Here is a 27935-nt window from a genome sequence, read left to right on the forward strand (position 1 = left end):
CACAAAAGTTCAATTTACATTTAGTTGGAATAGAAAGACTTTCAAACCTAACGTATTGTTGAGTGGTACAAACGGCTATGATGCAAACACCAGTCAGGAATATTCCATCACTAATGAATCTAAATCAAACACAAGCTCCAAATTGCGCAAGACAAGAAGCAACACATGTTCAAACCTTCACGCACTGGTGCTGAAGCAGCTTGTGAAAAGCGCCTCAAACCGGACTAAATTGTGATGGCACCTGCTTCAACCAACAGCGATTTTACACATTTTTTTAGTGTAAACTGAATATCATCCCAAATGCTCTGAGCTGCCTTATGAAGGCAGAGAGATCAGGAGTCTGAATGTTCATTTCAGGTTGGCGTCCTTGCTTACATAATTCACCCAGGCCACTTCCTATAAAAGGAGTGTGAAATGGTGCTAAGTCTGGCCCGTGGATACACAGAACATCGAGGCCGTTTTGTTTGTGAAGCTGCCCGTGTTATTCTAAGCAACCAAACTGGGGGGGGGCTGAACACACCATTGTGAGTCATACTCCAAAAATCGTCACGGCTGAATGTGAGCTTGTCCAGGAGCATTTGTCTTGTTAGGACTTGAATCCTTCCAAGGTGACCAAAGGTCAACCTACTCATGGATCTCTACAATCATGGAGAGCAGAAGCGTGCAGGAGCAACAAATGCAGCACAGAATAGTCCTGGTGGTGGCACTATAGAGACCAGGAGGTTGTGTTTTGACTGTAGGAGAACCAGCACATTCCCTACAGCCTGTTTACTGTTAATGTGGGTGAATAAATGTCTTTTGCATGACTGACAGCAGCATATCTACAATCTGCATCAAGCAGTTATACCGGTCCTACCTGCTAGCTAATTCACACAGGCTATATTTTCTAGGTCCTCTAGGGAATGTAAACAAAAGACCGTCCTCTGTTTTGAATCAGGTCCCCCCCACCCATCTTGCTGGGAATTGTTCTGGGCTATTAGAGGAAGAGCTGTTGCAACACAGGCCAAGTGTGTCACTTCCTGACTGTGCCCCATATCCTTCTCCGTAAATGCTACAATACTCAGGAAATGTTAACTCATGCTGCCCTGGCGAATATCCAAGGTTCATCATCCAGACAACCCCTTCCAATACAGTACAGATGGCTCCGGCAACATGTTATGATACAATATTGCTCACGTTTATGTATTTCAAACCTGTCCAGAAGCACTTTAGGTTGCAACTTACATCTTGACACGCTCAGTACCAATAGATGAAAAAATGCAGTTGCAACATCAAAAGGAAAAGATGACTTTTCTTTTTTGCATTGATGTCTTGACTGTGTGATGTAACAAGAAAGCCACATTAGATCGTTTATGTAACACATGTGGAGCTCTGAGCCACGCCCCTCAGATAACGTCTGCAGCAGCAAACTGTGTTGGTGCCGATTATGCTGTTTCACATGCACGCGCTTTACTATAAAGTTGAGTTCTCATCATTTTACATATGGTATATTACAAATTTGCTTTTGTGTTTAGGGCTGCTTTCTAATATGTGCACCATGTCTGAAGACTGTGGGACGATGACCACTGGGCAGCCAATCATTCTCTTGCAAACTGATGAATTAGTCACATTTGAGGGCATCCCTTTCCACTCATCCCAGCAATGCAACTGTTTACAGGACTACAAAATCGGCTCCTTGAGGGGAAAAGTAAATTTGCCACAAAGATCTATATCCACGGAACCATTCTTTGACAAGGGCCAGACAGACGTCTGCCTCAGATGTAGCTGACCTGCAGCCCTCCCGTCTATTTTTCCAGAGTTCGCATGTCCACGCAGGACAGCACAAGAATGTAGACAACACCCTGCTCATAAACGGTGCATCTGCACTGGAAAAGCAAAGGAAAACTCAGCTGCTTTGGAATGAGTTTAGGAGCTTATATCTAATAACTCACCGGTCCATATGTGATAATCAAACATTTAAGGTTAAACGACAAACAGCAAAATTGCAGATGTCATAAATCGGACAGCGTTGAGCAGCAGGAACATGCACAGGTATGCACAGCCATGGCAGCTATAAAGCTTAAGGAATCCAAATAGGGTAACCGCAACCGAGAGTAAACAACGTCTACTTTCCTTCACCGTGCTAGAACAACAGTAAAATACACAACCAGCTCACATATTTCCTGAGGGCGGAGAATGGAGAGCATGCTTCACTAAGGAAATCAAAGTGCCAGTGAATACTGGTACATTACAAACAAAACATGGTTCTTTATTAGAAGAAGCTCTTCAGCTACATTAGCCTCATCAGGAATTTTCAGGCAAGCCCAGGGAGAAAAAAAGAAAAGATCTATTTTTAAAGCTGTAATCATAGAGAATTTCTTCACAGGAAACCTACTTTTTTTTCACCTGCTTTGAACTCTAATAGCAATGTTGCAAGTGAAAAAATAGGATTAATGAAAAGATCACTAATGTTTTTTTAAGAGAAGAAACACACAGGAAAAAAGTAATGCAAACTCACACAATCCTGCCAGGATGAAAGCTGTTCAGTATGCATTTGGGGACCTGGGTGCATGACTGCAGCCAGGTCATGTGACTGGCCATTGACAGGAAACAGGCGGAAGCATGGGTCACCAGTCCAGTGACTCCATCACCCATACAGTTGAGAAAACAAATGGGGTGAGGGGTGGGTGTGTCTCTTTAAACACACCCTTATACAATAATCAACCACATGCTGAGAAGCCCATGTGTTTCTCATTAAAAAGCAATATTTCAAAAGCAATATGTGGGCCAGCAACCACTGGCAGAATGAAAATGTATTTGTCATTGTAGGAGTTCAGAAGACTTCATCACAACACATTTGTTGTTGAAATGAACCCGCTAATAGCGAGCTGCAGAGAATTCTAACAGGAGGTGAAAGATTTCATCTCTGTGACTCAACACTTTCCTGGCTTTGAGGTGCAAAAATGAAAAGATGTGGATGAAGCAGCTCAGGAATGAAAAGCAGAGGGAGGAGGAAGACGGATGCACAGAGGAGAGAATAAGACAAAAATGGGGCACAAGGGAAGAATTAAGAGTACTTCAGAGGTCAAGCAAGCAAGGGGAAAGAGGCCAGAAAGGAGCAAAGAGAGAGTGAGCTATTGTGGGGGTGGATGTGATGGCTTTGTGGGGCATGCGTCTCCAGGGTGCCGGGGGGGGCCCTGTCTGGCGGTGCATGGGTGGAGGGAGGATAAGATCTGCAGTTGCACAAGAGGAGGAGGAGGATGGGGCAAAACAGGGTCTGAGTCTAATTCATCTCGCCCTCTCCCCCTTCTTTTACTTACACAGGCTCAAACTCCCTCAAATCCCTCTTACCAGAAACCCGCTGAGTGCAGCCAGTCACCCAAGAGGCAGTTGACATAACAGCCCCTGGGCGCTCATGCCTGGGCGCTCATGCCCCTGGGCGCTCATGCCTGGGCGCTCATGCCCCTGGGCGCTCATGCCTGGGCTCTGCTCGGGAGAAGGAACTGACACTGGAAAAACTGCACCGAGCCGACTGAAGGACAGCTGCTATTGTCTCCAGGAAAAATAATGTGCAGCGCTTTCAAAAAGACAAAATTAGGTTCAACACAGAGGAGCATCTATGCACACCCCCCTCCTCCAACATGCTGTCTCTTTGTCCCAGTCTTCCGGTCTTTCATTGCTTTATTCAAAAGAAGCCTTTGAATCTGACGATTGGGCAGACAGGAGGAGTCACCCCAAGCACGCAAACAACAAAATCAGGCAAAACCAGGCTCTCCAATGCATGCGTGGAAGCTGCAGTGAGGAGTGGGATGGGTGGGGCTTTATCTCACGACTCGTGCCTCCTCTCTCACTCACACCACGTGATATATAGGATTATTTTAAGTGGAACTGTGAAGTGGGGCAGAAACAGGGGGTCTTGGGTGACAGCTGTTTTGTAGTAGCTACAGTTCAATCATCCACCCTTGAATGTTAACCTAAATTGTCCCCCCCCACCCCAAACACCTGAAAAGCATTACCCTCGTTGCAATCAAACCTGCCAAGCCGGACAAAAAAAGGCTGAAACGTGTGCACATTTAACACAAAATCACTCTGTGCATCTAGGTCACGTGATGAATATACTTATTTATGCTGCTTGTGAGTATTGAACTATTTTATGTTCAACCTTTCACCCTGCTGGCCCCTTTTACTACAAACGCGCTAAAAATTCACATTTTAGGAACTCAAAAGAAGGATATTTGTGTGTTCTGTCTTACATAACTGTGTGACTTCAGTTAACAAACACAATTCGTGACAATCGTCTCGCTCACAATCCACTAGCAGAGCTGCCTCTTTCTTGAAACCTGCTCCATTTGTCAACAACTTATCTACATGGACTTCACCCCCCGGGGTGGTCGCCTGCGAGACAGCGAGAGGTTGACATCAGCAGAGTCGGTGGGTGGCGAGGTTGTGTTGGTAGGCCCAAGCTCAGCAAAGTGGAATGTCTCCTCCAGAGAATACTGTTAGTGGGGTTTCGCTCCCAGCTCTCTGGTGTCCACCGAGCAGAACAGACACCATCTGGCCAGCTGGAATGCTCCTGAGCAGTGGGGGTGGTGGGGTTAATGCGGCCTCCTACGCTGAGGGGGGGATGGGTTAGGGCTGAGCATTAACAGTGCCAGTAGGACCCATTAACTGTCAACTTAACTCTGATGGAGCAAAACTATGCTCAGAACTGCAGCCATGCTCAGAAACCGTGTTGCTGGGTCCAATTAACCCGCTTATTCAACATTCATTAACTCTGTACGTCACAAACCTGAATAGAAACACGTGATGTATGATTTTAATTAGTTGTTTAAAGTTGTGAGGCGCAGAGGACGAGGCCAATACCGCTGGTGTATGAATTTAAAACAGTTTTTTTCCCCCATTTACATGGAGATGAGGGAGTAAACAGCGAGACTGGCTCCGATCAGAAAGCAACAAAATCAAACTGTTAGCACCTTTTAAGACACTATAATTATTACCTTCTGTTTTATCTATAAAAAATCCCCTTTTTCTTCAGAGTAGCACATGTGCAGTCTCATGCTTATTTGTTCCTTTTCTTCTTTTGCAAACTGCTGCTCATAACTAATCAGGGATGCAAAGACAGCAGGAATGCCAACAGTTATTGTGCAAGAAACAGAAAGACACCCTTGACCATTGTACCAGCTCTCACACTCACACCTCAGAGCCTCCAATTTACCTAATGTGCCTTGTCTTTGGCCTGCAAAAGGTAACTATTAAGCATGAGAATAAACACCATCACTTCTGTGCAGTCTCTTAGTAAATATAATGCTCTAACTATGTCCATACATATGGTTTAAAAAGCACTTTCTGCATGTTTTATAGAAACATCAGTCCCACACGGGGGCATGGAGGCAATAAAAACCAGGTTTAGGTGGATAAAACATTGCCAATAATTGGTCTGTTTTGAATACAACACAGAATACTCATTTATATTTTACTCGGTTCATTTTATGGCTTCATTTTCAACTTGACAAATATCAAATGTAATTCAGCGCTGGCGCCAAGCAAAGGGGGTGTATATTTTGGAGAGCTGTCAAACATAAGCTTGTGTTTAAATGCTAAACCAATATTCCGATCATTAGAGACCCCCTTAAAACGGGCCTGAGCTGTGCAAATGCTATCAATTGCTGACCAAACACATCATCTCGGTGATACGTAATAGCCCTCTGCTGTAATGTCTATAAATGTGTCTTAGCAGAGATTAGCTGGAGGTTAACCCCCAACACTCTTCCCTGTGGAGCACCTACTGCTCATTCTGCTGTATTCAAACAAGCTAAAGTCTGACACCAGGCTCTCCTGAGGTGGGGGTGACCAGGGCGGGTGGGGTCTGAGGTGGAGACCCAGTGCCTGGGTTTTATGTATTTAGTATTACAGCACTGTACTAGTAATATTGACTTGCAGATGTGGCCTGCAAATATTTATGTAAAATAGAAAATCAAACACTAGGAACAGTATCTCCTAATCCTGCTGTTCTTTTGCTAGAGCCGAGTAAAAATCCTTGATTTACATCAAACTGAATAAGAGGAGTTTCACTGTATCCCTTGAACTCTTTTGCACATAAGCATCATTGTGGGAGGCCCGTTTGTCCAACTGAAATCTCAAACCTGTGCCAGCTTGACTGAGGGCTGGTACAGCTACAGCACAACACAAAAGCCCAATAAAAACACAATGACTTAATCTGAACCTTTCAGTGGGAGGGGAAAAAAAAACGAGCCTGTAGTTACGTTCTGTTAGAATGATTGACCCAAGTCATGGCTACAACAGTGACATCACTGATGCTGTAGGCCCATCGAGGTAATAACTGCTGACTAATGTATATACTACGTCTCAGACCCTTGATTATATGTTCCTCCCAGTGGCCTTCCAGAACTTCCAGTTTCTCATGAGGCGTTCAGGTGAATGATAATGATGCCACAACGCATGACCTACTTCAGTCTTTCAACAAAAGAGCATCTGTCTCAGCATTTGGGGACTTTTAATGGTCCCGAGAAGAGGCACGCCATACGGAGGACTTTGACAAGAGTGCGTACGTGTTCATACAAGTTTGACTCAAGCACGGTGCCGAGCGCATTCTCCACAGACTTCCTGCGATTTTTCCTCCAAGACAGCAGCAACACAAAGCAGCCAAGAGTGTGGGACAAGTGCTGTCCTGTTTTGCATCTGACACAGATACACTGACAACACTACAACGTCTTATCAAGTCGTGCATCAGTTTTCCTTTTCCCTCTTGCCCAACACTGCAGAAGATTCTTGAGAGGCCTGTTGTAACACAGGCCAAGGTAATGCCTCAAAGCGGCATTACTGTCAGGAAAACCCCTGCAAGTAACACAGCATCTTCCATTTTAAGATTTTAGAGCTAAATGAACAGCTCTTCATATGTTTGATTGGACAATACTGTAAGAAATGACAGCTATTTAGTGAAAGATTGGGATTTTATTGTAATCCAATTTTGCCGACTCAAACCCGGGTTAAAAATGAAAAGGATGAGCCTCAAACACAACAGCTGACACATCAGCCACAGTTTGGAAATAGATACATCTGCACTTGAAATGTGTCATTCTGACACCATCAGCATTGTCTGAGAGAAATGTGTATGACAACAGAGGGCCAGTTTCAGAGCTGTCACGCCGTCTTATCACTTTGTTTTCACAGGTGGTTGTGCAGCTCACAGCCTGGAATACTTCACTCTTATCTCTGTCACTGTTTGCAAAGGGGCTGACTGAGGCAACTCAGTGGACCTCGAAAAACGGGGGGTTTAAGGAGAACACCACCTGGTTTTAAACTCCTGACACATGCATTCATGTGATTAAAGTGCTCTCTTCAAAAGTCAGTTGTTGCACGGGGCAAAAACATGCACAGCAAGCAAATGGACTTGATGAGAGTTTCTGAAATGAAGGGATTTCCTTACAGAATGAGGTTAACGTGAGAACCGGAAGTAGATGCATTGACAGGTGTTGATGGTGCCTGAGTGACAGCGTATCTGCAAAAAATGTCACATGTGGCGTTTTCACACATATTAACCTCAGCAGGCAGAAGTAATGCCTCAAATAAAACTGTTGTAGGAACAGAGTTAAAACCATCTTACCTCGGCTATATTTACACTCACAAACGCAATCTTAATCTCAAATTCACACTGTACGTACCTGGAAGCCTTGACTTTTAGGCGTCTGGAAGCAAACGTCCCATATAAATATAAATATGGGACCAACGAACGGCAGTTATCAATCAAAATAAGCGAGCACAGACTTTCATAACACACTTTGCGAGCTGTCGTATGTTTTGAAAGACGCTGCCAAAGAGAACGCGTCAATCGTATTCGATTAACGAGCTTTGTCCTTTAAAATAACGGAAAACGAGGAAGGGGGGAAAACCTGTGGTAATGCTATTTTAGAGCGAGGGTCCAACTTTCCGTGCTGGTCCTCCACTGAGAACTGAAGGAGCCACTGTGCCGCCTGTATGAGGAACACAAGCGGCGGTGGGGAGCAGCTCGCACGTCCAGTAACTTCAAACTAAAAACCCATCCTAGCTTCTGATTGGCCCACACTCGGCGTGGTGGGGCGTTCAAGTACACTTAGAAAATTCTCCTTATTCAGTTTAAGGAGTGAAAAAAAGATCAGTCAAAATACATTTGCATTTGTTTTTCCTTTATTCCTAGTTGTTTTATAGTTTGTAGACAGATGAGGATGCAAATAAGTATAAATATTTCTTATCCATTGCGTTAAATGTTAACCATTGTCCTAACTAAATAATATATTCTCCATAGTTTTAGAAAAGGGCTTGAAACACACATTTCTTCAACAGACGTCCGTTTATTACGTCGGTCACTATAACGTGTTAGCTTTGAAGCGCCCCCTGCTGTGTCTTTTTATTTTATTTTAGCTCATTTGATTAATTTGATTGTTAATTTATGGACGTAAAAACTCTTTCCGTGAGGTTATTATCTCATGAACGAAGTAATGGCCGGCCCTGCATTTGGTAACAAAACGGCAACATGACTTTCTTTTAATTCAAATCACTTGAATTAAAAGTCCTCTTCCTCCAACTGCTCAGCTGGGTAGAACCAAGCCCACCTGTAAAACACAGCATAACATTAATGATTTCCGAAAGCTGAAAATGTTTTATTGCTTTAAATGTTAGAGGGGTTATTTCTTCTAATTAGTTTAATTTGAAAGTACAATTAATCAGCACAGAACAGATAGAGGGTCACCTTGTCAGGACTGATTTTAGGACACATCCAGTTGTAGAGGTAGTAATGGAGGCTCACGTCGTCGACGTTGAACTTGAGTTGCTTTAGGAAACTGCTGTTATCCATCACGTCGTGAGCTGAGAAAATGTCACAACCTTTCTGCTGACAGGGCAAAAGAGATAATGACTCTCCATTTTAAATGAAACATCGCGCTCCATCATCAGGAAACTCACAGATTTCGCCAGAATAAGCGTGTCCTTCATGAGGTCGACCAGGTTTGTGGCAGTGGAGATGACAAAGAGGAGATGAGCTGCTTTCAGGCCAGTGTGGACCGGTTGATTTAGCAGCCTGGAGAAAATGCTGTAGAAACTCACCACACCTGTCAGAGTACCATCAAGTTCCTGTGTGTGAGGAGCAGAATTCAAGGAATTACACTTCAACCTGCTACCAATTATTCTGACAGTGAATAATCTCAGAATCGAATGCATCAATGAGGTTTCCATTTCATAATGCTGGTACGATGCAGATGGTGCCAAGTCATAGTCAAGATGGAGAAGGCTAAACCCTTCACTGGTCATACCCTGTCCCCAACATTAGACAGGAGCTTGTGGGAAACTAAGTAACTCCTGCCAAACAGGCCATTTACTGAACCAGACGAACCAGATAACTGAGAGACTGCAAACTGCAAAAATCCCACATCCCAACCACACAAACATTTAGAATCACTCAAATAATACCTGCACAGTTGCATAAGTGCTTTAAATGAATTGTGACATTAGCTACAAGAGACAAGAGAGCTGGTGGGCAGCAGGCTGGTGGTATGCTAAAGATTCGTGGTTACAAAGCACAAATGGCAGTGAGCTAAACCTCTTTCTTTTATGTTTGTGGGAATGTTTTATTATATGACTGCACTTTAATTCATGTTGCCTTCAATTAAAAACAACTTGTTTGACATTTATATCCCTCTGAGGTTGCAGCACACAGGAGAGAGCCTTTTCCTCTCAGATGCATGCATCATCTCTGTCAATTCCTAATGTCAGCCTTTTATACTTTACCTGATAGATTTTAAGAAATCTAACCTAACTTTCAGGTAAATTACGTAATAACATTTTTACATAATGTTTTTGGTACCTTTTCCACCTCTAAATAAAAAAATAAAAAAAACAGCAGTGATATCTGTGCTCATAAAATTATTATTAAAAAATGTTGAATGATGCATGCTGCTCTATGTAAAAATGAGATCTTTACCTCCACGACATAGGTGTCAACCACATTCTCCCTGGGTAACAGCCAGTGCTCCACTTCTTGTAAAGACAAGATGGTATTGAGGTGAAACTTGCGAATATTCTCTTGGAGGAGAGAGTGAATCTCCTCCAGGTCGCCTTTAGTTGCAGGTCGCAGACCCGGTATCTTTGTTACCTTGAGGAAACCAACACAGGACCCATCAGTGTGTCTGTCACAGTCCCACATTGTGGTGCATCGCTCCCTGGTGTGGCAGGTACAGGTCGGACTGTAACAGCACTACTGAGTCTTTGCCTCTAGGTGACAGCACACTCTCACCTCAGGCAGACGGTGGACCTTGACGGCTCGTTGCAGGCTCATGTTCCGCTTCTGACCCAGGTGCCCCACCTCCATCAGCTTTCTGGGATTCAGAGGACGCGTCCAGTACCTGTAGAACGTGATTGTGGATTTTACAAAGCTTATCAAAACATCTTACGGTGCCGACTTGAGATTATACTTTATACTATAATACTCTCTCTCTCTCTCTCTCTCTCTCTCTCTCTCTCTCTCTCTCTCTCTCTCTCTCTATATATATATATATATATATATAGTCAGCTGCAAAAATAGCAGTCTCGCATATTTTTTTCGGAGGGATACCGAACACCTGCATCTATCTATCTATCTATCTATCTATCTATCTATCTATCTATCTATCTATCTATCTATCTATCTATCTATCTATCTATCTATCTATCTATCTATCTATCTATCTATCTATCTATCTATCTATCTATCTATCTATCTATCTATTCAATTATGGTGTTATGGTCTGGGCTTCTACACCAGTGGAGGAGTACATAAGAGGAGTGGCAGCAAGAATGAAGCTGTTATCAGGGTCAAAAGACACACACAATATGAAGATTTCACACACACACAAACACACACTCACACACACATGCGCACGCACGCACACACCCACGCACACGTTTCAGATTCTCCTCCAGTGAAAAAAGCTTTATCACAGGCAATCAAGGGAACAGAAAAAACATATCCTTTAACTGCATGCAAATCAAATCCAAGGCAATTTACACGTGAGCAGTCAGAAAATAATCATCCAATTAGCCGGATGCGGTGCCGGAGGCTTTGATAAGTATGATTTGTATGAGCTGAAAACTTTACATATACTCCAAACATTTGCCATTCGCCACTCATAGATGTGGGTCCATTTAAAAAAGAGTTTTAATGAATTACCATTAACTTATTAAATGCACTCTGGTGCTTCAAAAGAAGAAGAAGTGATGAGTAACAAACTCTGCATCCTAAAAGATCTACTAATCGCACTGTTACGTGCAGGGGGAATTTTTTTCAGGGGCTTTGAAGGTTGTGCGCTGGGAAGATATTACCTGCAGGAGCTTAACGGAGTGGGCAGCACAGCAACAGTGGTGTAGACAGCCTGGTAGCGACCCTGCTGGTTTACCCGCCTGGTGAGTTCTCGAATCAGAACCGGAGTCATCCGCTTGAGGCGCAGCTTCTTATGAACGCACAGGAACTTGACCTGCACCATGCGCTTCTCCCTGCCCGGCACATTCAGCACAGTCACTTTAAGACATTTGCAGAATTGCTGCCAATGCTAATATGGCCCATCTGATGTCACTTGTGTCCATTTATGAGCAACTCACGCTTCATATACCAGGAGCTCTGCAGGGACCGCTGCGATGAAGCCCACCAGCTTATTACTGGAGACTACCCTGATGCCGCAGTGCCACTGGGCCGACCAGTTTGGAGGCTGTAAAACCCTGAGGAGGTAAAGAATGTCATTAGGAAACGCAGCTGAGAATAGATATGTGGGCTGTACATCAAACTCTGGTTCATCCTGAGGCCCCCCATTGCAAGCATCAAGGACCCGTACACAATGCAGAAAAAGCGTTCTCTGACGATGATCTATCAAGAAGAAGCCGCTGAAGGGACTGAAACCAGGCTCCTACGTGGTTTACAAGGACCCCCCCTACCGAACTGCTTTATTGGACATAGACACATCTGGGGTGATAAAGGAATGAGATTGCCATCTCTCATTTCCTTTACAAAACAGGAGCGCTTGCTTGTCAGCACATGGCTGCTGTAATGATCCTGGCTATGTCAGGAGGGCTGAAAGGGGTGAACTGGCGTGCATCAAATAAGCACTTTGTCAGCACAAAAAGGTCATAAACCTTAATTCTGACAGGGTTTTTCCTCCTGCAGGTTCAGTTAAATGTTCAGGTCAGACGTGTGGACCCTCCCCACAGGAGGAATAACACCGCACAAAAAGCGTAACCCATTTGGACTCAAAGTCCAGACGGAGCAGATGCACCCTCTTGAATCTCACCATTGCAGGTACTCCGGGGAGAAGTCGAACCTGACGGTGTTGTCATCCTCCTCCAAGTAGTTCTCACTGAGCAGGGTGCAGAGCTCCCTCAGCTGCAACGGAGAAGCACTGTTCAGTCTGCCTCCATCAAACGTTTGCACAATCTCTCCTGACTTGGTAAATGCCGTTTCTGTGACTGTACAGACAGAATCTCACCACTGTCTGGCTGCTCAGCTCCAAATTATCCCACCTGAAGCCTTCAGGTAGAGAGTAGGGGTCCGTGCGGACGCTGCCCTCGGCGTCTATAATTGGGCCATGGGTCATAACGCCGTCATCTGCACCATCTGTATTGTAACAACACATATTTCCACTCTAAATAAAATCGATCTGATGAAGGCTCTCTGGCGCAGCTCTCCTGGCAGGAGATGAGACTGGCACCGCTCTCACAGGTATTGATCTTCTCATCTCTCCCGGAGAAACGAAGTAGCCAAATTTTGACTATAAACACGAGCCAATGTTTTCACTTTTGAGAGTCTCCACTAAAATACTGCTGGAAAAGAAATTTGCTTAATTACCCAGCCTGGGGACAGGCTGGGTCTCCCAGAAATGGTACTTGTGGTTCCTGGCCGCCTGGAGGCTCCTGGGAAGACCTTGGCCCAAGGAAAAGAGATGGAGGGCTCTCTGGATCTCCTGCTGCTTCTTCTCTGGGAGAGAACTCAGCTACGACAGGAGGACATAGGAGAGGAGATCTTATTAGCACAACTCAAGGTCACTTGTCAGAACGTTTCAGTGGTCACGTGACAACTTGAGCACAGGCCATTCATTTCAAAGTGTAGAAAAGTCCTAATCAGAATACAATATTCACTCCTAACATAAGGGCACAAACCATGGCAATGGGATCCTTGGGTTCCTCAGATCTCCAGGCACTTTCCTTCCCCTGCTTCTTTTTGCTCTGCTGTTTCACACCGCTGCCTTCGGCCTGTGTCATCGTCCCGCCACTGGAAGATAATTCAACCGCGTACAAAGGCCAGCTTTACTGAACGAACGCGAAAGTGCAAAAACACAACGTGCCGCTGTCAGACTTACGGGTTTGAGTCAGTCATTTTCCTCGGACGCTCAGTAGCAGTGAGGGCTCTGCCACATGTTAGTGGGTTTTCCTGCTCTTATCTCAGCGAGCAGGGAGGGGCGGAGGGTGACCCCACCCAACCGATAGATAACTTTGAGCAGTAGTAACAATTGAACAAGACCCCCTGCTGAGTGGAAGCTCAGGGGCCTACAGAACCTTTCCCTCTGTTTAAAAATGATCATGTTTTTGAGGCGATATGTCTGGATTCATCTCATTATTATTGTTCTTCATTCATCTGTGCTCTGATCCATCACTCCACTGTTTTGTTGTCTCGCTCCTTGTGATGTGCACAGTCAAAGCAGGGATAATTTTATCTGTAATTTGTAGTTTTACTCAGCAGCTGACAGCTAAGCCAATAGTCGGTGCCATTAGGAGGATCCTTTGATGGCAATTGTGATTCTTGTCATTTAACTCTAGTTTGCTAAGGGACTAATATAAGTGTTTATTGAAAAGATGATTTTGCTCTACAGAGGCAGGCCAATGCCATGGTAAGAGATAATATCAGAAAAACTGTGACATTCACTGGTACCTGCACCATCTTGTAGGCTTCAATGTGCTGAAATTGTGCAAATAATGATGAGCCAAACTGTCAGGGCACATTTAAACGCATTTTAATGTGAAGACAATGGTGGCGAAACGGCAGTTTGAGATCCGCAGCTGTCACCACAACTCACCATCTCCTGAGGTCAAAGGTCGTTTATCTTAGAGTCCGACAGTTGAGATGGCAGCTGAGATGAGCTCACAGCTAGTCTTGTCCTCCCACCTGAAATGATCCTCGTGTTTACTAAAATCTCATATGACCAGTTCCTTTATGTAAACTGGGGCGACACCTAGTGGTGAGAACACAAACTGCACCCACTGGCCTCACACCCCTCTCACCTCACTGTATACAATGATATCCTAAATTTCTTCTCCTTTTTGTGTTTTCAGAGTGATGGCTTTAAAAAATTAATATGAATTTGTGATAAATGAAACATTACAGACTCTTGAACGGCCATCGAGTCTTCGTCTGTTTCCTTTAGAGTGAAAATAACACGTGATGGCATTAACATGCCATTATGCAAACTGTGCTCAAGCTGTCCTCTGCCGACAATTCTGGAATGCTTCCACATTCTTTTATGGAAGAAAAATTCTGTCAATTTTTGGAGTCCTTTCATGAGGTACCTTGTTCTGTCTGTTTTTATGCTTCGTCAGGAGCGTGATGATGGTTTATTTCCCATCCATCTGAGGAATTTTAAGGCCTTCTCTCCCTCCTATTTTTCATATAACATATTTTGTTCCAAAAGCGGCCGACACGCCTACTCAAATCCCATTTTTGTGATCCTGTGATACAAGGAGACGTTTTACTCCCCAAGAAGATTCAGATGACTCTGAGTTGTTGGAGTGAGGGGTAGACTGGCAACAAAGAGACTGTTTACATCTATCTATCTATCTATCTATCTATCTATCTATCTATCTATCTATCTATCTATCTATCTATCTATCTATCTATCTATCTATCTATCTATCTATCTATCTATCTATCTATCTATCTATCTATCTATCTATCTATCTATCTATCTATCTATCTATCCATCTATCTATCTCAAGCAACTGATAGTAGCATCTATTAATTATATACACACCTGAGATCGGAATATTTGTTTACCACGTGCCCAAAACAAATACAGGAAGCGAGGGTTTATACAAAATGGAAAAAAGTTGGTTGATAGAATAGAGTACCTCATTCAGTCCCGTCACTTTCGACCTCTTTACTCAGCGTTTTAATTGGTAAATTAAAACGCTTCATCTTCCAAACAAAGTAATTGAAATTGAACGTGTGCACCAGAGGTGCTCGTGGCATGAAAGCAGACGTGTCGGGAGGATCAGAGCTGTGTCTGGAAAATCACTCATGTTCGCTTCAGCAACACACATGAACCGTAAGAATCACAACTAATCTATAAATAGATCCGCACCGCTGTGATTTATCTGCTGAAGTGCCTCCTCCTTTCTTCACCATCTGAAATTCTGCTGCTTGCATGGCTGGATGAATGAGCAACAGTTGCTCATTTACTCTGTCTCTGCTGCTTCTTTTTGCCCCTCTGACTCATGCTGCAATTTAGTTTTTCTTATTTTTCCAAACGCACCAAAGTGCAGCTCTCTCAACACAAATTCCTTTCGCTTCAAATGAATCCTCAGCAGAGTCCTCAGCACATGCATACAGAAAAGGGTTGTCTATGCATGAACATGCATATCACCATAGTTGCAAGTTCAGTTCAGTTTTCAGTACCAAAGGTGTCTTTCCTATTGTCAAATATGTGGCTCAGAGTGTTTCAGATAGATGTGGTAAAATGCAATTAATTCGGATTTTAACGCTATGAAAGTGAACAAAAGCAGATGTGGCATGAATTCACCTTCGAGGTTTTTCCGTCGCTGGAAAAGAAGCAAGCGGCTGATTTTGAAGCAGCTTGATAATTCAGTGATCAGTGTGACACAGATCTTCCTCACAGGGAAAGATGAAGCCCCCTGCTGCTCTCTCATATTCTTGTCTTCAATTATCACAGCCATTCACCTTCATTTCTTTATCAGCAAGATTCTTTCGAGGCTTGAGTTTAATTTTGATAATCAAAATGTATCGTACCTGTAACCACCTAGAGGGCCAATGAAAGGGGAAATTATTTTCAGCAACACTTTTGGTGGCTTCCCATTAAGACTGTTGCCTGTAATTATCGTGATTTCCCAAAATGAATGATTTAATTCAGCACCTGGACATTAAATTAGGAACACATTCTTAACTGTAATACTTCAAGCTGCTGATGGCATCAACAAGCTAATGTTTCCTTTAAATGTAAAGCTGTAACAGCTAGAAGACCATTCCTGCAGTCTGAAGGAATTACTGGGATATTTGAACATTTCTTTCCTCCGGGATTCATTAAAATTTCTTTAAGAGAGGAAGTACCAACAGAAAAGTTAATGATGCTCCACTGTGAAGTTATTTTTTTTAAACTTTGTTTCCTGACCTCTGTTGTCAGATGATTAAAAAACACCATCTCCCATCACAATAAGTCTGTCACCATGGTGAGAAATCTGATTAGCAAACAAAAGTTGATGTTTGAATTGAGAGAATTTTGTTGTTCTGAGGGAAATCTTTGCATTAAAGTATACTGCTGCCACATAACAATAATAATAATAATAATAATAATAATAATAATAATAATAATAATAATAATAATAATAAACTGCATGGGAATGAAAAATATTTATTAGGACAGAGCATTAAACTTCAGTTTGTCTAATGGCTAATACTGATTACTTAATAATTGGCTTGATTAATCACAATATGGATAATACTATCTATGCTATCTATTATGCTAGAAACAGTAAAAAAAAAAAACCACTTCAATGCAGCCATTAAACCAATAAATGTACCATTCTATTACCAGGTGTCATAACATAACAGTTTTTATAGAACTGTTCTTCATAATTTTAATTTTTTTTTAAATGTACACGCAAATATTAGACACTTCTGTGACTTATAGAATGAATTCAGTGCTTCAAATATAATTTCACTTCAATCATTCCCTTCTGTGATATTGTCACTGTCAGCACATTTGTAAACATTCTTTAGTAACTGCTGAGTCAAATAAAAGTAAAGTCTCTCTAATTTCTAATTAGGGGGGCAGTCAAACCTGTTCCTGGATGTGCTCCACAGCGTTCTGAGTAGCATTCCATTAGCACAGCAGCCAAACTCATTTTGTCCCGTGAACGTCTATACAGTGTCTTGGAATCCTGCCAGATCAGAGGTAGGAGACAATGCTGAGCCAGAGTTCGAAATGAATGCTTTTAGTTGGACGCCGGTTCATATTACTCTCCCGGAATAAATTTGTGATGTTCCTCATGTTGAATGACGGGAGGACAGAAAAACACCCATCAACAGACAACTGTCAGCAACAAAAGGGATTTGTTCTGCAGTCTGCCATTTTGCCCACCTCACCTGTGTTTCTAGTCTCTTGTTTTACTTCATAAAACATTTGCCCGGTGCTGTAACTTCAGAATAATCCATTAGCCCATTTACATCAACTCCCGACCCAGCTTACCAAGACTTTAACGAGCACTGATGCAGAAAAGTAGGTCTTTTTCAGAGGAGAGCGGTGGCTTTAGGGCCAGACTCTTGGTGTTCAGGAAACGGTTTGGGGGCGTTATTATTTCACCCGGATTTCATCACAAATAACGCACGACAGAGCAGGCTCTGCTCCACTCTACTTCTCTAAATATGTCATCATCGCAGCCTTCAAGAACAGGTTTAAAACACCATCGGAATAGCTCCTTTGCTCCCTATGCAGAGGTGGGAATTAATAAATGAAGAGCCGTGCTGGGTTGACAGCCTAATCTGATTTGATACAATTTTCCCAGTTAAAACTCCTGAAGTACGAAACCGTTTCCTTATTCCCTGCATACCTTACTCCTAAATGGCTACTTGTGAGGACCTTACCTGGGACAGGTACACATGCAGTACAGTATAAATCACAGAGGTTGTTGTATAAGGGATATAAGACTGCGGTACTGTTTCAGTAACAGTTCTGCAATGAATTGTGTTACCATAGTTTGTTTGAGAAGATGGTGAGAGAAGGCTGCTATACAAACGTGACAACCTGCAAAGGCAGAGACAGAGACAAAGAGAGAGGGATAGGGACAGAGGGCGGGCATGGGGGAATGAGAAACACAGAAGAGAGAGCAGGAACGGGAAAATACAGGTCTACTTCCGACATCAGTCGGCATCTGTCAGCTCCGTTTCTCTTGTTGGACAAGGGCAACAAAGATGGAACTTCAGAGTGAGACGAAAAAGCACAAAAACATCCTCTCAAGACAAAAAAAGCATTTCAAGCTCCAACTTTTACAGACTAAGAAAACAAAACCTGATGTGCGATGTCCTGACCGCGTGTTACAACACTGTCCCCTTAATGAGGCAAAATGCTAATTAGGTTTTTGTGGTTATCTTAGTATTATGTTAGATTTAGCTGTTGTAGGTCTAAGCACTGTAGAAAAATGTTTAGGAAATACAATCCAGATAACAGCAGAATGAAAAAGTGGTGAATTTACAGTGTTTTGCTCATGAGTTGGACAACCTGTCAAGGACAGATTTGATCCCCGTTAGCACATTGCGTCTGTGCAGGTCGGGCGTATTTATTCATGATTCTGTCACAGCAGGGCAGAAATGTATCCATCCACTGAAGGGTTCCAATTAGCCCAAACACACAACTGCATTATCACCACATGTGGTGGGGTTTTCACTGGAGCTGTTCTGTGCTCACAGTATTTTCAGAATTTCAATTTATTACATTTCAATGTCTGCAAACACTTTATAGTATAGCTCTTACATCACCCAGCCAGCCCCACTCCATCCATCACAGAATCTAAATAATCAAGAGTGTGGCAGTTGAACCGCACCAAGCTGACGATTAGAGGTCATATCATGAGCTGGTGATAACGAAGGATGAGAACCAGAAAGAATCATCTGGTTCTCATCCCCGCTTCTCCTTGGAATGATGGCTCACTTTTAACAATGGAGATGCACTGCATACACCTGATTATGTTGTGTTACACATATCAACACTGGGAGGGAAATCCTGAAACAGTTTGAGTCCCGCAAACCTCCCTGTGTGCCCCTGCTGAGATGAGTACACACCTGCTCACAAGCTGAACCTGCTGGGATCACGTGTGCTGAGTCAGCAGCAGAGGAAGGATTGGCAAAGCTTGGGATTGGAAGGATTGGGGTAAGGTGATTGAGTTGATCCATTTTAGTTGCAATTTTGAAGGAAACATGGTTAGGGTTAGAGTAACAGAAAGGGATATTCTCTAGTGGTGTCTGGAAGCATCTGGAAGATTTGCTTCTTTGGCTCCCAGCAGATCTTTCCAGGACAAACATTATAAAGGAGTGAAAAACATGGGACAGAACTAACAAAGCATGCTCACACACATGCCTACACGAGGCAGACCTTTCCAAACAGTGCAATTATTTATGTGTCAAGTTTAACCAACAGGGAACAGAGTTGAGGCACAAGCAAAAATACAGCAGTATCCCTGCAGACATCCTCAGATACACACACACACACACACACACACACAGGATAAGTTTATAGTGTGTATACATATGGTTTGGCGGAATAATTGTAGGAATTTAAAGCAGCTTCATTCTGCAGAGAATGACCCAGGATGGATCCATCCATTAAATTCACCACCCAGTTGCAGAGAAAATGACAATTTAAGACTCAGAGTATTTCTTTAGGAGGGTACATGGTTTATCCAAAGACCCTTTAGTTAAGGTAATACTGAATATTTAGTCATGTGAATTCACAGAAAAGCTAAAAAACATGTTGCGAGTAAAAATGGACAGGACCCATCCCAAAGGCATTCAAAGTTTAAGGGGAATGTGATCAGATGGGGTCAGTATCATTCACTCCAGGAGTGAGGAGCGATTAATGACACCGTCGGCTATGTTGCATCTGCATGTTCCTTCAGATGGACAAGTGATGGGGATGGGAAAATTCAGTGTGGGGGAGACAGCTGTTACCCTAGAGGTGATCCAACAATATAAGATAAATGCTGCATCATTTATCTCAAGTGCCAGGAAGGCTGCATCAATATTTGCCTAGTGATTGCTACATTGTTTTAGTAAGGAGGACAAAAATGGTGATGAGTTGCTCAGCTGAATGGAATGAGATGATGTGAGCTGTCTCCAGAGCTGTGGAAGTTTACGCACCTCAAACTTTATCCGCAGACCCTGATGGTGATGCAGAAAACCGACTCGTTCATCATCAGGCCTCTCCTCTCATGCTCGCAGACTCTTACACGTGCATGAGTGAATGTTTTGCCATGTTAATGTTGGATTTGGTAGAGCCGCAGCCCTTCACTCTAAGCTCCAGAGATGACCCAAAAGACATCATTTATGGCATCATCTCTGCTGCAGCTCCTCTTCTTCAGCTCTAACAAGGTTCAGGCCAAAGTGGCAGTTTCATATACAGCTATGGAGCGCGCGAAAAATGTTTAGAATATTAATTTTTATTGTAGTGTTTGTAGTGAGGGAAAAACATGAAGCCTCTTCTTTTATGCTGTTTTGAGAACTCAGTTTGGGTGGTGTTGCTTTACTTCATACTGTTCATATATAATCTCTAAATTAAATTGTGTTTTTAATTGTGATAAAGTTTACCCCCTTCTCTCTATATATATATTTAATTTTTTTCCCTGAGGGAGGAATTATCCCAGAGTACCCCAGGGCGAGCTGTGGAGAGCTGACTGCCTTTTCTTGGCTGAAAGGAAAAGTTAATGTTTGGAGACTGTTCAGAGGAATTGACTTCGGCAGGAGCCCAGGTGGTGTGGAACGGAGAAGTGAAAAAAAATTGGGAGTAGTTGAGGCAGGCAGGAAAGGAAAGTGGTCAGGTGAATGGTTTGGCAGGTGTAGACAGACTGGAGCTGGTGAGGAGATGATCCTGAGGCACAAGGGGACAAAAAATGAGCAAATCACACACTGATAATCACCTCACATGGACACTGGGCACAGATTCAGCCCGAAACTACAGCATTAGGTTGAAACAACAAACTGACAATGACTGGCTGGAAAACCAGGCCTTTTAGGTTGCAATAGATGAGAATGATCTAAAGAAGGTGTGTGTAATTGACCAGGGGGAGGTGGTTTGAGTTGAGCCGGGAACTGCAGCCACACCCAAGCATAGACATGAGAGGAGAGTGGCACGGAGGGGAAACACACAGAGACACAAGGAGTGCTGGCAAACGGAGTCCAAAACAAAAACTTAAAGTTAATGTTGTCCCCAATATTGTATGATATGGTACGGCAGAGAGGGATATCTGAAGCTACTCTTTTCATGTGTCTCATTGCACCATGTTTCGTTTACATGAATGTAAAGCTATTTTTTCTGCAAGGTACAACACCGTGGTCTACTAGTTCTGACATTAGCTCTGTTATCAGTTAGCTTGGCAGCAAAGAATTAGCTTGCTTCATGACATGAGCTGATAAAGGCTCCTTACCACATTTATGCGGGTTATGAGGGCAAAAAAGACGAGGTAACAGCAGATAAAAAGGACATGCCATCGGTTGCCTGTGCTACGGGTGCCATTGCATGGGCTGTCACTCTACTGCCTGGCTGGTTACAGCACCTTATTGCGTCTATAATGGAAGGTAGTGTGAGTACTTGAAAGAGTGAAGTTTTGTGGCACAGGATGTGTTAGAGCAGACAGTGTGAACCCTTTTGGCATTAAATGTAAATTCATTATTAAAGGACCAAACTTCATGTGCATCATCACTAGTTAGTATATTTATCCTAGTGCTTGGTTTAGATTTAAATGGTGTTATTAGACGCTGTTGTTATGTGAAACTGGGAATGTACTTTAGGACATTTGTTTGGTACTATTACAGTGATATTAGTTATACTGAGATCTCTGGTCATTCTTTTTATTAGTTATAAATTCAATAAGTACCTAAGTGTTTGCTTTATTCAAGAACCACTTTTAGATGTATTTGACCAAACCAGTTAAAATCTAATTTTTATTTCTAACATTTATTTTTAGACATGCATTCGAAATTAGACATGCATTCTTGTTGAAGCATATTTAACACAAATAGTACTAACCCAATTTACCCTTGGGGTCAATTTGACCCCTTGGATATTTATTGGATATTTATATATTGGACCTGTACTCTAGCACTAATATCAAGCAAAACTTTTACATTACAGTTTATTTATCTTGGAACATTTTCATCCAAAGCTTGTCAACTTACTGACAACAATAATTACCACCTTTCATGTAGCGCAACCATAATATCAGGTTTTACAGTTGGTAATTCTTGAAAATCTTTTTGAAATACACCAACCATAAAACAGAAATTTGAAGCTGGTTTGCTGCTGCTTCACCTTTTTATTTCTAAACTTTAGCCAAAATAAGTAACCTTCAACTACTGTCCCCATACGCACACCTCTCTTCCAAACATGACATTGAATTGATGGTGTTATGAAGAGCTCCAATCACTTCAGCATGGCTGTTTGCATATATGGTGGGGTCTTAAACCATTTTGATAATATTAGGAAAGGGAATCTCAGATACATTCTCATCTATGTCACTGTCACCATCAAAGAGCTGTTCTAAGACATCATTGTAAGTAAACCTTTCCCCACAGGACATTTCCAAGTGAGAGAATGTTCAGATTATAGTATACACAGAGAACGTTGAGGAATTATTCGGATCTAGGTCTGTCGATATGCAAACTTGTATGTTTGCCCTTCCCTTATTTTGCAACAACAACAAATGTCATGTTGGGAATACCCCATTCTCCACGGTGTGAGGGGTAAAACTGGTGCAGTAGAACTGATATTTCTTACACTGTGCTCGATGGGGAATTGTTGCTTTTCCCAGGACTATGATATGTATCAATAAATAACTCTGCACCTGCAGGTATGTTGATGTTAGGTGCTGATGTTAACTCCATTCGGTATCTCAGGCTATGGAAAATGCTCTTAGTGATACATTCATGTAGAAACTCCAATAACAACACAGACCAATGACAGAAGTGACCAGAGAGCTAGCCTCTCTCCCAATATATAGCACCATAATTAGCATCCTCACTTTCTTCCCTGTGATAACACATAACATCAGCTCAGCCGACTTGTCTTAACTGCCCAAAATTCCACGTTGTGAAAGTTGCTGTTGCTGGACTGTGGCTCTCCTGTTGACAAGGTAAACCCCTTCTAGACGGGTAGCTCAACCCTGTCAGTCCTTCCATCATCTGGTCCAAGACACCGCAGTCTTGTGGTGAGCTTTCCTGTCCACCAATGTTACACATGCTACTGTTACAAACACACAAGAGAAGAGAAGTTGATCCTAACCACAGTTGGTCTACTGCCCAGGATGCTGGGGACTATAGAGTGCTAGATCTTTTTGTATGCATTCACTTTGTAATGCTAAGTGGGGCATGTTTGAAGACTTGTGAACATTGAAACATGTTGTCCCTTTTCAGTGCTCTGTCTCAGACATGTTGTGCATCCTACAGGACATGATAGACATGAGAGGAGCTGTTTCTACAAATAAAATCGATCTTGCTGCTAGCTCTGCTTGCCAAATTGGCTTTGGAAGAGACTGGCAGTCAGCACCCACTGGTGCTAAATGAAATTGACATGAGCTCACTGTCACTGAAGACCACTTTACGTTTGGCCTTATCCAGAGCTATGCGGCTGGGTGAAATGCAGGTGCTTTCAGTTTACCCCTCCTGCTTGTACTTTTCTTCAGGTTTTGACAAGTTACTCACATAACCTCGGTTCTATGATAACATAGTGAGGTATCTCAGGACACTCCCCACTTGCAGGAAGTGAGGAAGACGTGCACGTGATAATGCCAATTACGGTACCTTGTAGTGACATATATAGAGAGAGGCAGGCTCTCTGATCACTGCTGTCATTGGTCTATCATTGGAGCTTCCATATGTCAATAGCTGAGTCACCTGTGTCTTCTGAGAACAAGGGTCACTTGAGTGATGCTTAACATAGCTCAAACATCTTGGGGTCAAACTGATCCCAGAGGTACACCAATTAATCCCCTTTAAAGAAGGAAAAGGCATGAAATATAAAGCAAAAATAAAAAGCCAACTAGTATTTTTTGAACAATAAACACTGAATGGGGTCAAATAGATCCCAAATGTACAATAGCAGAAAAAAAAATGTGGTGGTTATTTCTGTTATGATTTAAGGTATACCAAAAGTGTTTGTTGTTTTACTATTTTTCTTTATTTATTTATGCGCCATTTGAATGTATTATTACAAATCTAAGAGGTTTAAAAGGGGAAAAAAATATTGTGCCCTACATTTACGTATTGTTGCTTAAAATTCCTTTAGGAGGAACTGTATCTAAGTCTGAGAACTAGACATCTGTAATTCTAAATCTTTAAAGGTTTGCTAGAATGCAGGACTATAAATTTTCAATGGAGGCACCATGTTATTTATGTATTTTTCTTTTCCTCACTCCTTCAATAAAGTCCCCAGCTGAGCTCAGGAGACAATCACAGACAGCCAATTCACCATTTTCCCATCATTGCCTGCTCTTCTGCTCTCTTGCTGAGGTGGAAAATCCCACTCCCTTCCACACAGACCTGATCTGCCTTTACCATTCTCACCTGTTGCTCTTTATAAGCCTGTATTCAAGCCACTGCTGTTCGTTTGTGCTTTGCCAGATTGGCAATGCCTCATGCCTGACGTTCCAGCATTTTCCTCATTTGGATTTACTGGTTTTGACCCTGCGTGAATTGGAGTTTACTTGTTCTCAGCCCTGGTAAACCCGACAACCTTCTGTCCCTGATGAAGAGTTTTTGCCTTTGTATTTATTCGGACCTACTTCCTCATGTGGCTGTGCGGGGTTTCTGCCTTCCACCTGGCATGTTTTCCGTGATTACTTGTGCTTTTTTCCAAAAGTCACCAATAAAGCTCTTTAACTGTAATTGCTGTGCTGTTACTTGATCCTATTACACCCATGTCAATTTTAAGCTGAGAACCATAGGACCCATTTTATTATTATTGGGTGCGACCTTGGTGTAGATAATAAAGGCTCAAGAGATAGAAGTTACACATCCACCCAAGAAGAATGGAACTTTTAGGATTATCCATTCGGCATTTGAGGAAAAAAAGGTGGTGCAATTGTTAAACTCAGCAAAGTTTGCATGTTTCCTCCCACAATCCAAATCATGTATGTTGGGCAGAAAACACTGAGATGTAAGGAGAGAGGAAAAACAGTCTAAATTCTAGAAAAAAGGATTTGGGTTGTTTAAATCACGCTTCTTTATGTGTTTTATATCTCAAAGTAGGTGAGGTAGAGGAGCAAGCTGGCCCTATTTCAACTTCAAACCAAGAAGTTGATGTACAAGCCTCATTAAGAGGAGCAAAGACAAGTGAAAGTCATTGACTTTTGGGGGACTCTGCCTATCTCATTTTAAAAGAGAATATCTTCCAAATTTTTTTTTATTTTTTTTTTTAAATTCTAAATCTCAGAACTGTTTGTGCTTTTAGAATGCCGATGGGCACACGACAACTGCCAAAAGCCAGACACAAGTGATTAAGCTGAAGCTCATCATCACCACCTTAAGGTCAGCTTCCCACCAGTGGAAGTTTTCCTTAAGTAAAGGCGAAAAAAGAAAATAAAAATCAATCTTAAAGTGTCTAAAACAGCAGCAGTCTTGTATTTATGAATCCGCCCTTGGCTTCTCATCATTGTGCATCTGACATTTGATTCAATGACCCTCGGGCTGCAATAAAATACCATAAAATTGCTCCACTGAGTGGCTGGGGAATTAACCTCACAGTCAAATGCTCTGGAATAGACGATTTGTATAAACAGCACAAAAAAGTATCACAACTAAAAGGATCCCCAAGCTACTGAAGCAATAAAGTGAAGACAAATTAATAATTTAATTTCAATGTCCTCTGCTGCAGCCCCCCCCCCCCCCAAAAAAATCTATATTCTTCCTGCGGTATAAGTCAGGTTTGCATATATTTATAATAAAATGGAACTGGAAGAGAAAAGAAAAACAAATTAAGATACCAAAATATTCAAAAGATGATGTCTGGGATGGATTATTGATGTAAGATCATGGCCGCAGTGGCATTTCAATCTCTGTTAACCCGTTGAGGAAATTCCAATAAGCCATTTATAACAAATGTCACCAAAACACCTGGGTTTTTAAGCCAGCATGGCTATCTGTCTCTTCTCATCTACTGTAACAGCATGTTCTCAATAAATGGGTGAAAATGTATGTGTGTTGACCTACTTCAAAATCCTGCGGGATCCAGTAAAGGTTCCGATCAGCCATATACCCGGAAGAGACGTGACCTGTAAGACAGAGTTAGGAATGGGAGAGAGGGAGGGAGAAAGAGTCAACGTGACACAGAAGAGATCAGGAAAATGATCAATTAAATGCAACACAAGACACAGGGCTTCTATTCTGACACCATGTTCCTTTGGAGTCCTGAACAAAGCTGAAGAAAGGTGGAGTGAGATCCTTATCGCACCTCATGGGCCCAACATCAGGTACTTGGTGGAGAATCTCAAGTCTCAGGTCTCAACACCATTTTCTTGGTCATTCCGATTATATAGAAAATGTGGAGCCCATTTAACTTGGTGCAGTGATTTGGATTTACAGACTGCTGCCTCATCATTCCAATGTTGCCATTTCAAGCATACTGTAGAGCCTGACTTTACATGGAAGCACTAATGTTTGCAAATGTATCAGCTCTCTGAGCACCAGACACATACTCAGTGGTTCAATAATGATAATACAGTGAAAGCATAAAAATGGTCATTTGAGATGAAAACTAGCACTCAGGCTTTAAACCTGCTGTCCTCTGGCTGATCTTGGTCTTAAATACTCCCTCACACAGCCAATTCTCAACATCCTACAATCAGTGGTTCCCGGATCATCTAGCCCTCATTATCCATGTATGTGTTATCACAGAGATTAGGGAAAGAATGGAAGCTTTTACCTCCAATATAGAGAGAATATGTACAGATAGGGGAAAGAAACAACATTAATTAACACCTTCAAACATGGTGTTGTTGGCAAAAGCAGGAGTGCAAACTCCAAACTGGCCACTGCTACAGAGATGTTTCTATATTTATATGTTGCTGTAACATTGTCTGGGTTGTGTAAATTCATGTCATTATCTAATTCACTTTGGTGAATTCAAGGAATTCACAGGACAATTACTAATTTTAAGGTGCCATAAACTGCCATGCTGGATATGGATAATGCAAAGGTGACAAAACTGGTGTTTTTGGACAGTTTATGCATTAGTGCAGGTAATAAACAGTGCCAGTCCATTCAATGTAAGTGAAACCGGCTAGCTAAAGAGTTTATATTGACCCGGGTGATACATTTGGAGCAGAGCAAATTGGACCATTATGGATCCTTTGTGCAAGACTGGGAATCCTTGAGAGAAAAAATAAAAGCAACAACGGCATTTAAAGAGCATTAAGGATACAATCTAACTACTTGAAGTTTGGCTGCTTAATCATCAAAAACAGACAAAAGATTAGTGCTGAATTATAGTTTCTATAGTCAAACCCCAGGAGAGACATCCAAGAACAGGCCCTGGGACTGTATTCACAAAGATTCTCAGCGTCCTCTCAGAGAGGTCCTAATTTAGCCTGAAAATTTCCAGCATGTCATCTTAGTTTAAGCGTGATCCAGGAGGTTTCTAACTCTGATCAAGGAGTTAGTGGGGGGATGTGGTTGACCCCATTGCTTGGTATTACAGAGTCTTCTAAAAGCTGTGATTGATTATTACAAAAAGAAAAAACAAACCAAAAATGAACTTCCTCCTAGTAAAGAAAGGAGTGAAATCAACAAATCACAGAAGTACCTCATTCACCTCCCAATAAGTATCTTAATTTTCTTATTGTTGTATTTACCACTTACTAGTTTATCTACTTGATTTTAATGGTGGACACGGACTTAGCTGTCAGCAATTACTGTGACTGCTGGCCTCCTCGTAAAAAGCTTTTTGATTTGGCTG

The 27935-nt window shown here is 42.3% G+C and overlaps 2 protein-coding genes across 4 annotated transcripts in view; both read right to left on the minus strand.

Annotated features, from left to right (window-relative positions):
• svild (supervillin d) overlaps positions 1–7999 on the minus strand; it is a 31989-nt gene extending 23990 nt beyond the window's left edge. Inside the window, exons 1-2 of one of the 2 annotated variants that reach the window (XM_029837735.1) lie at positions 7662–7999; positions 7427–7498 (exon numbers count right to left, since the gene is read on the minus strand). The gene's annotated coding sequence lies outside the window, so the exon portion shown is untranslated. The remainder of the gene's footprint in view (positions 1–7426; positions 7499–7661) is intronic. The other variant, XM_011606132.2, reaches the window with a different exon arrangement.
• Positions 8000–8141: 142 nt separating this feature from the next.
• On the minus strand, positions 8142–13482 carry LOC101065497 (glycylpeptide N-tetradecanoyltransferase 1-like). 2 transcript variants are annotated; one of them, XM_011606148.2, is made up of 12 exons: positions 13353–13482; positions 13153–13264; positions 12842–12986; positions 12483–12610; positions 12288–12379; positions 11605–11721; positions 11329–11499; positions 10265–10373; positions 9953–10123; positions 8938–9105; positions 8726–8863; positions 8142–8588 (listed from the first exon to the last, which is right to left on the minus strand). In XM_011606148.2, exons 1-12 carry the CDS (start codon positions 13367–13369, stop codon positions 8565–8567), a joined length of 1392 nt encoding a protein of 463 aa, XP_011604450.1. In that variant the 5' UTR covers positions 13370–13482; the 3' UTR covers positions 8142–8564. The 2 variants fall into 2 exon arrangements, with proteins under 2 accessions (XP_011604450.1, XP_011604445.1); XM_011606143.2 differs by having other exon boundaries at positions 8726–8866.
• Between the last annotated feature and the right edge of the window lie 14453 nt (positions 13483–27935).

The sequence above is a fragment of the Takifugu rubripes genome, chromosome 1, assembly GCF_901000725.2.
Source record: "Takifugu rubripes chromosome 1, fTakRub1.2, whole genome shotgun sequence".
Lineage (NCBI taxonomy): Eukaryota > Metazoa > Chordata > Actinopteri > Tetraodontiformes > Tetraodontidae > Takifugu > Takifugu rubripes.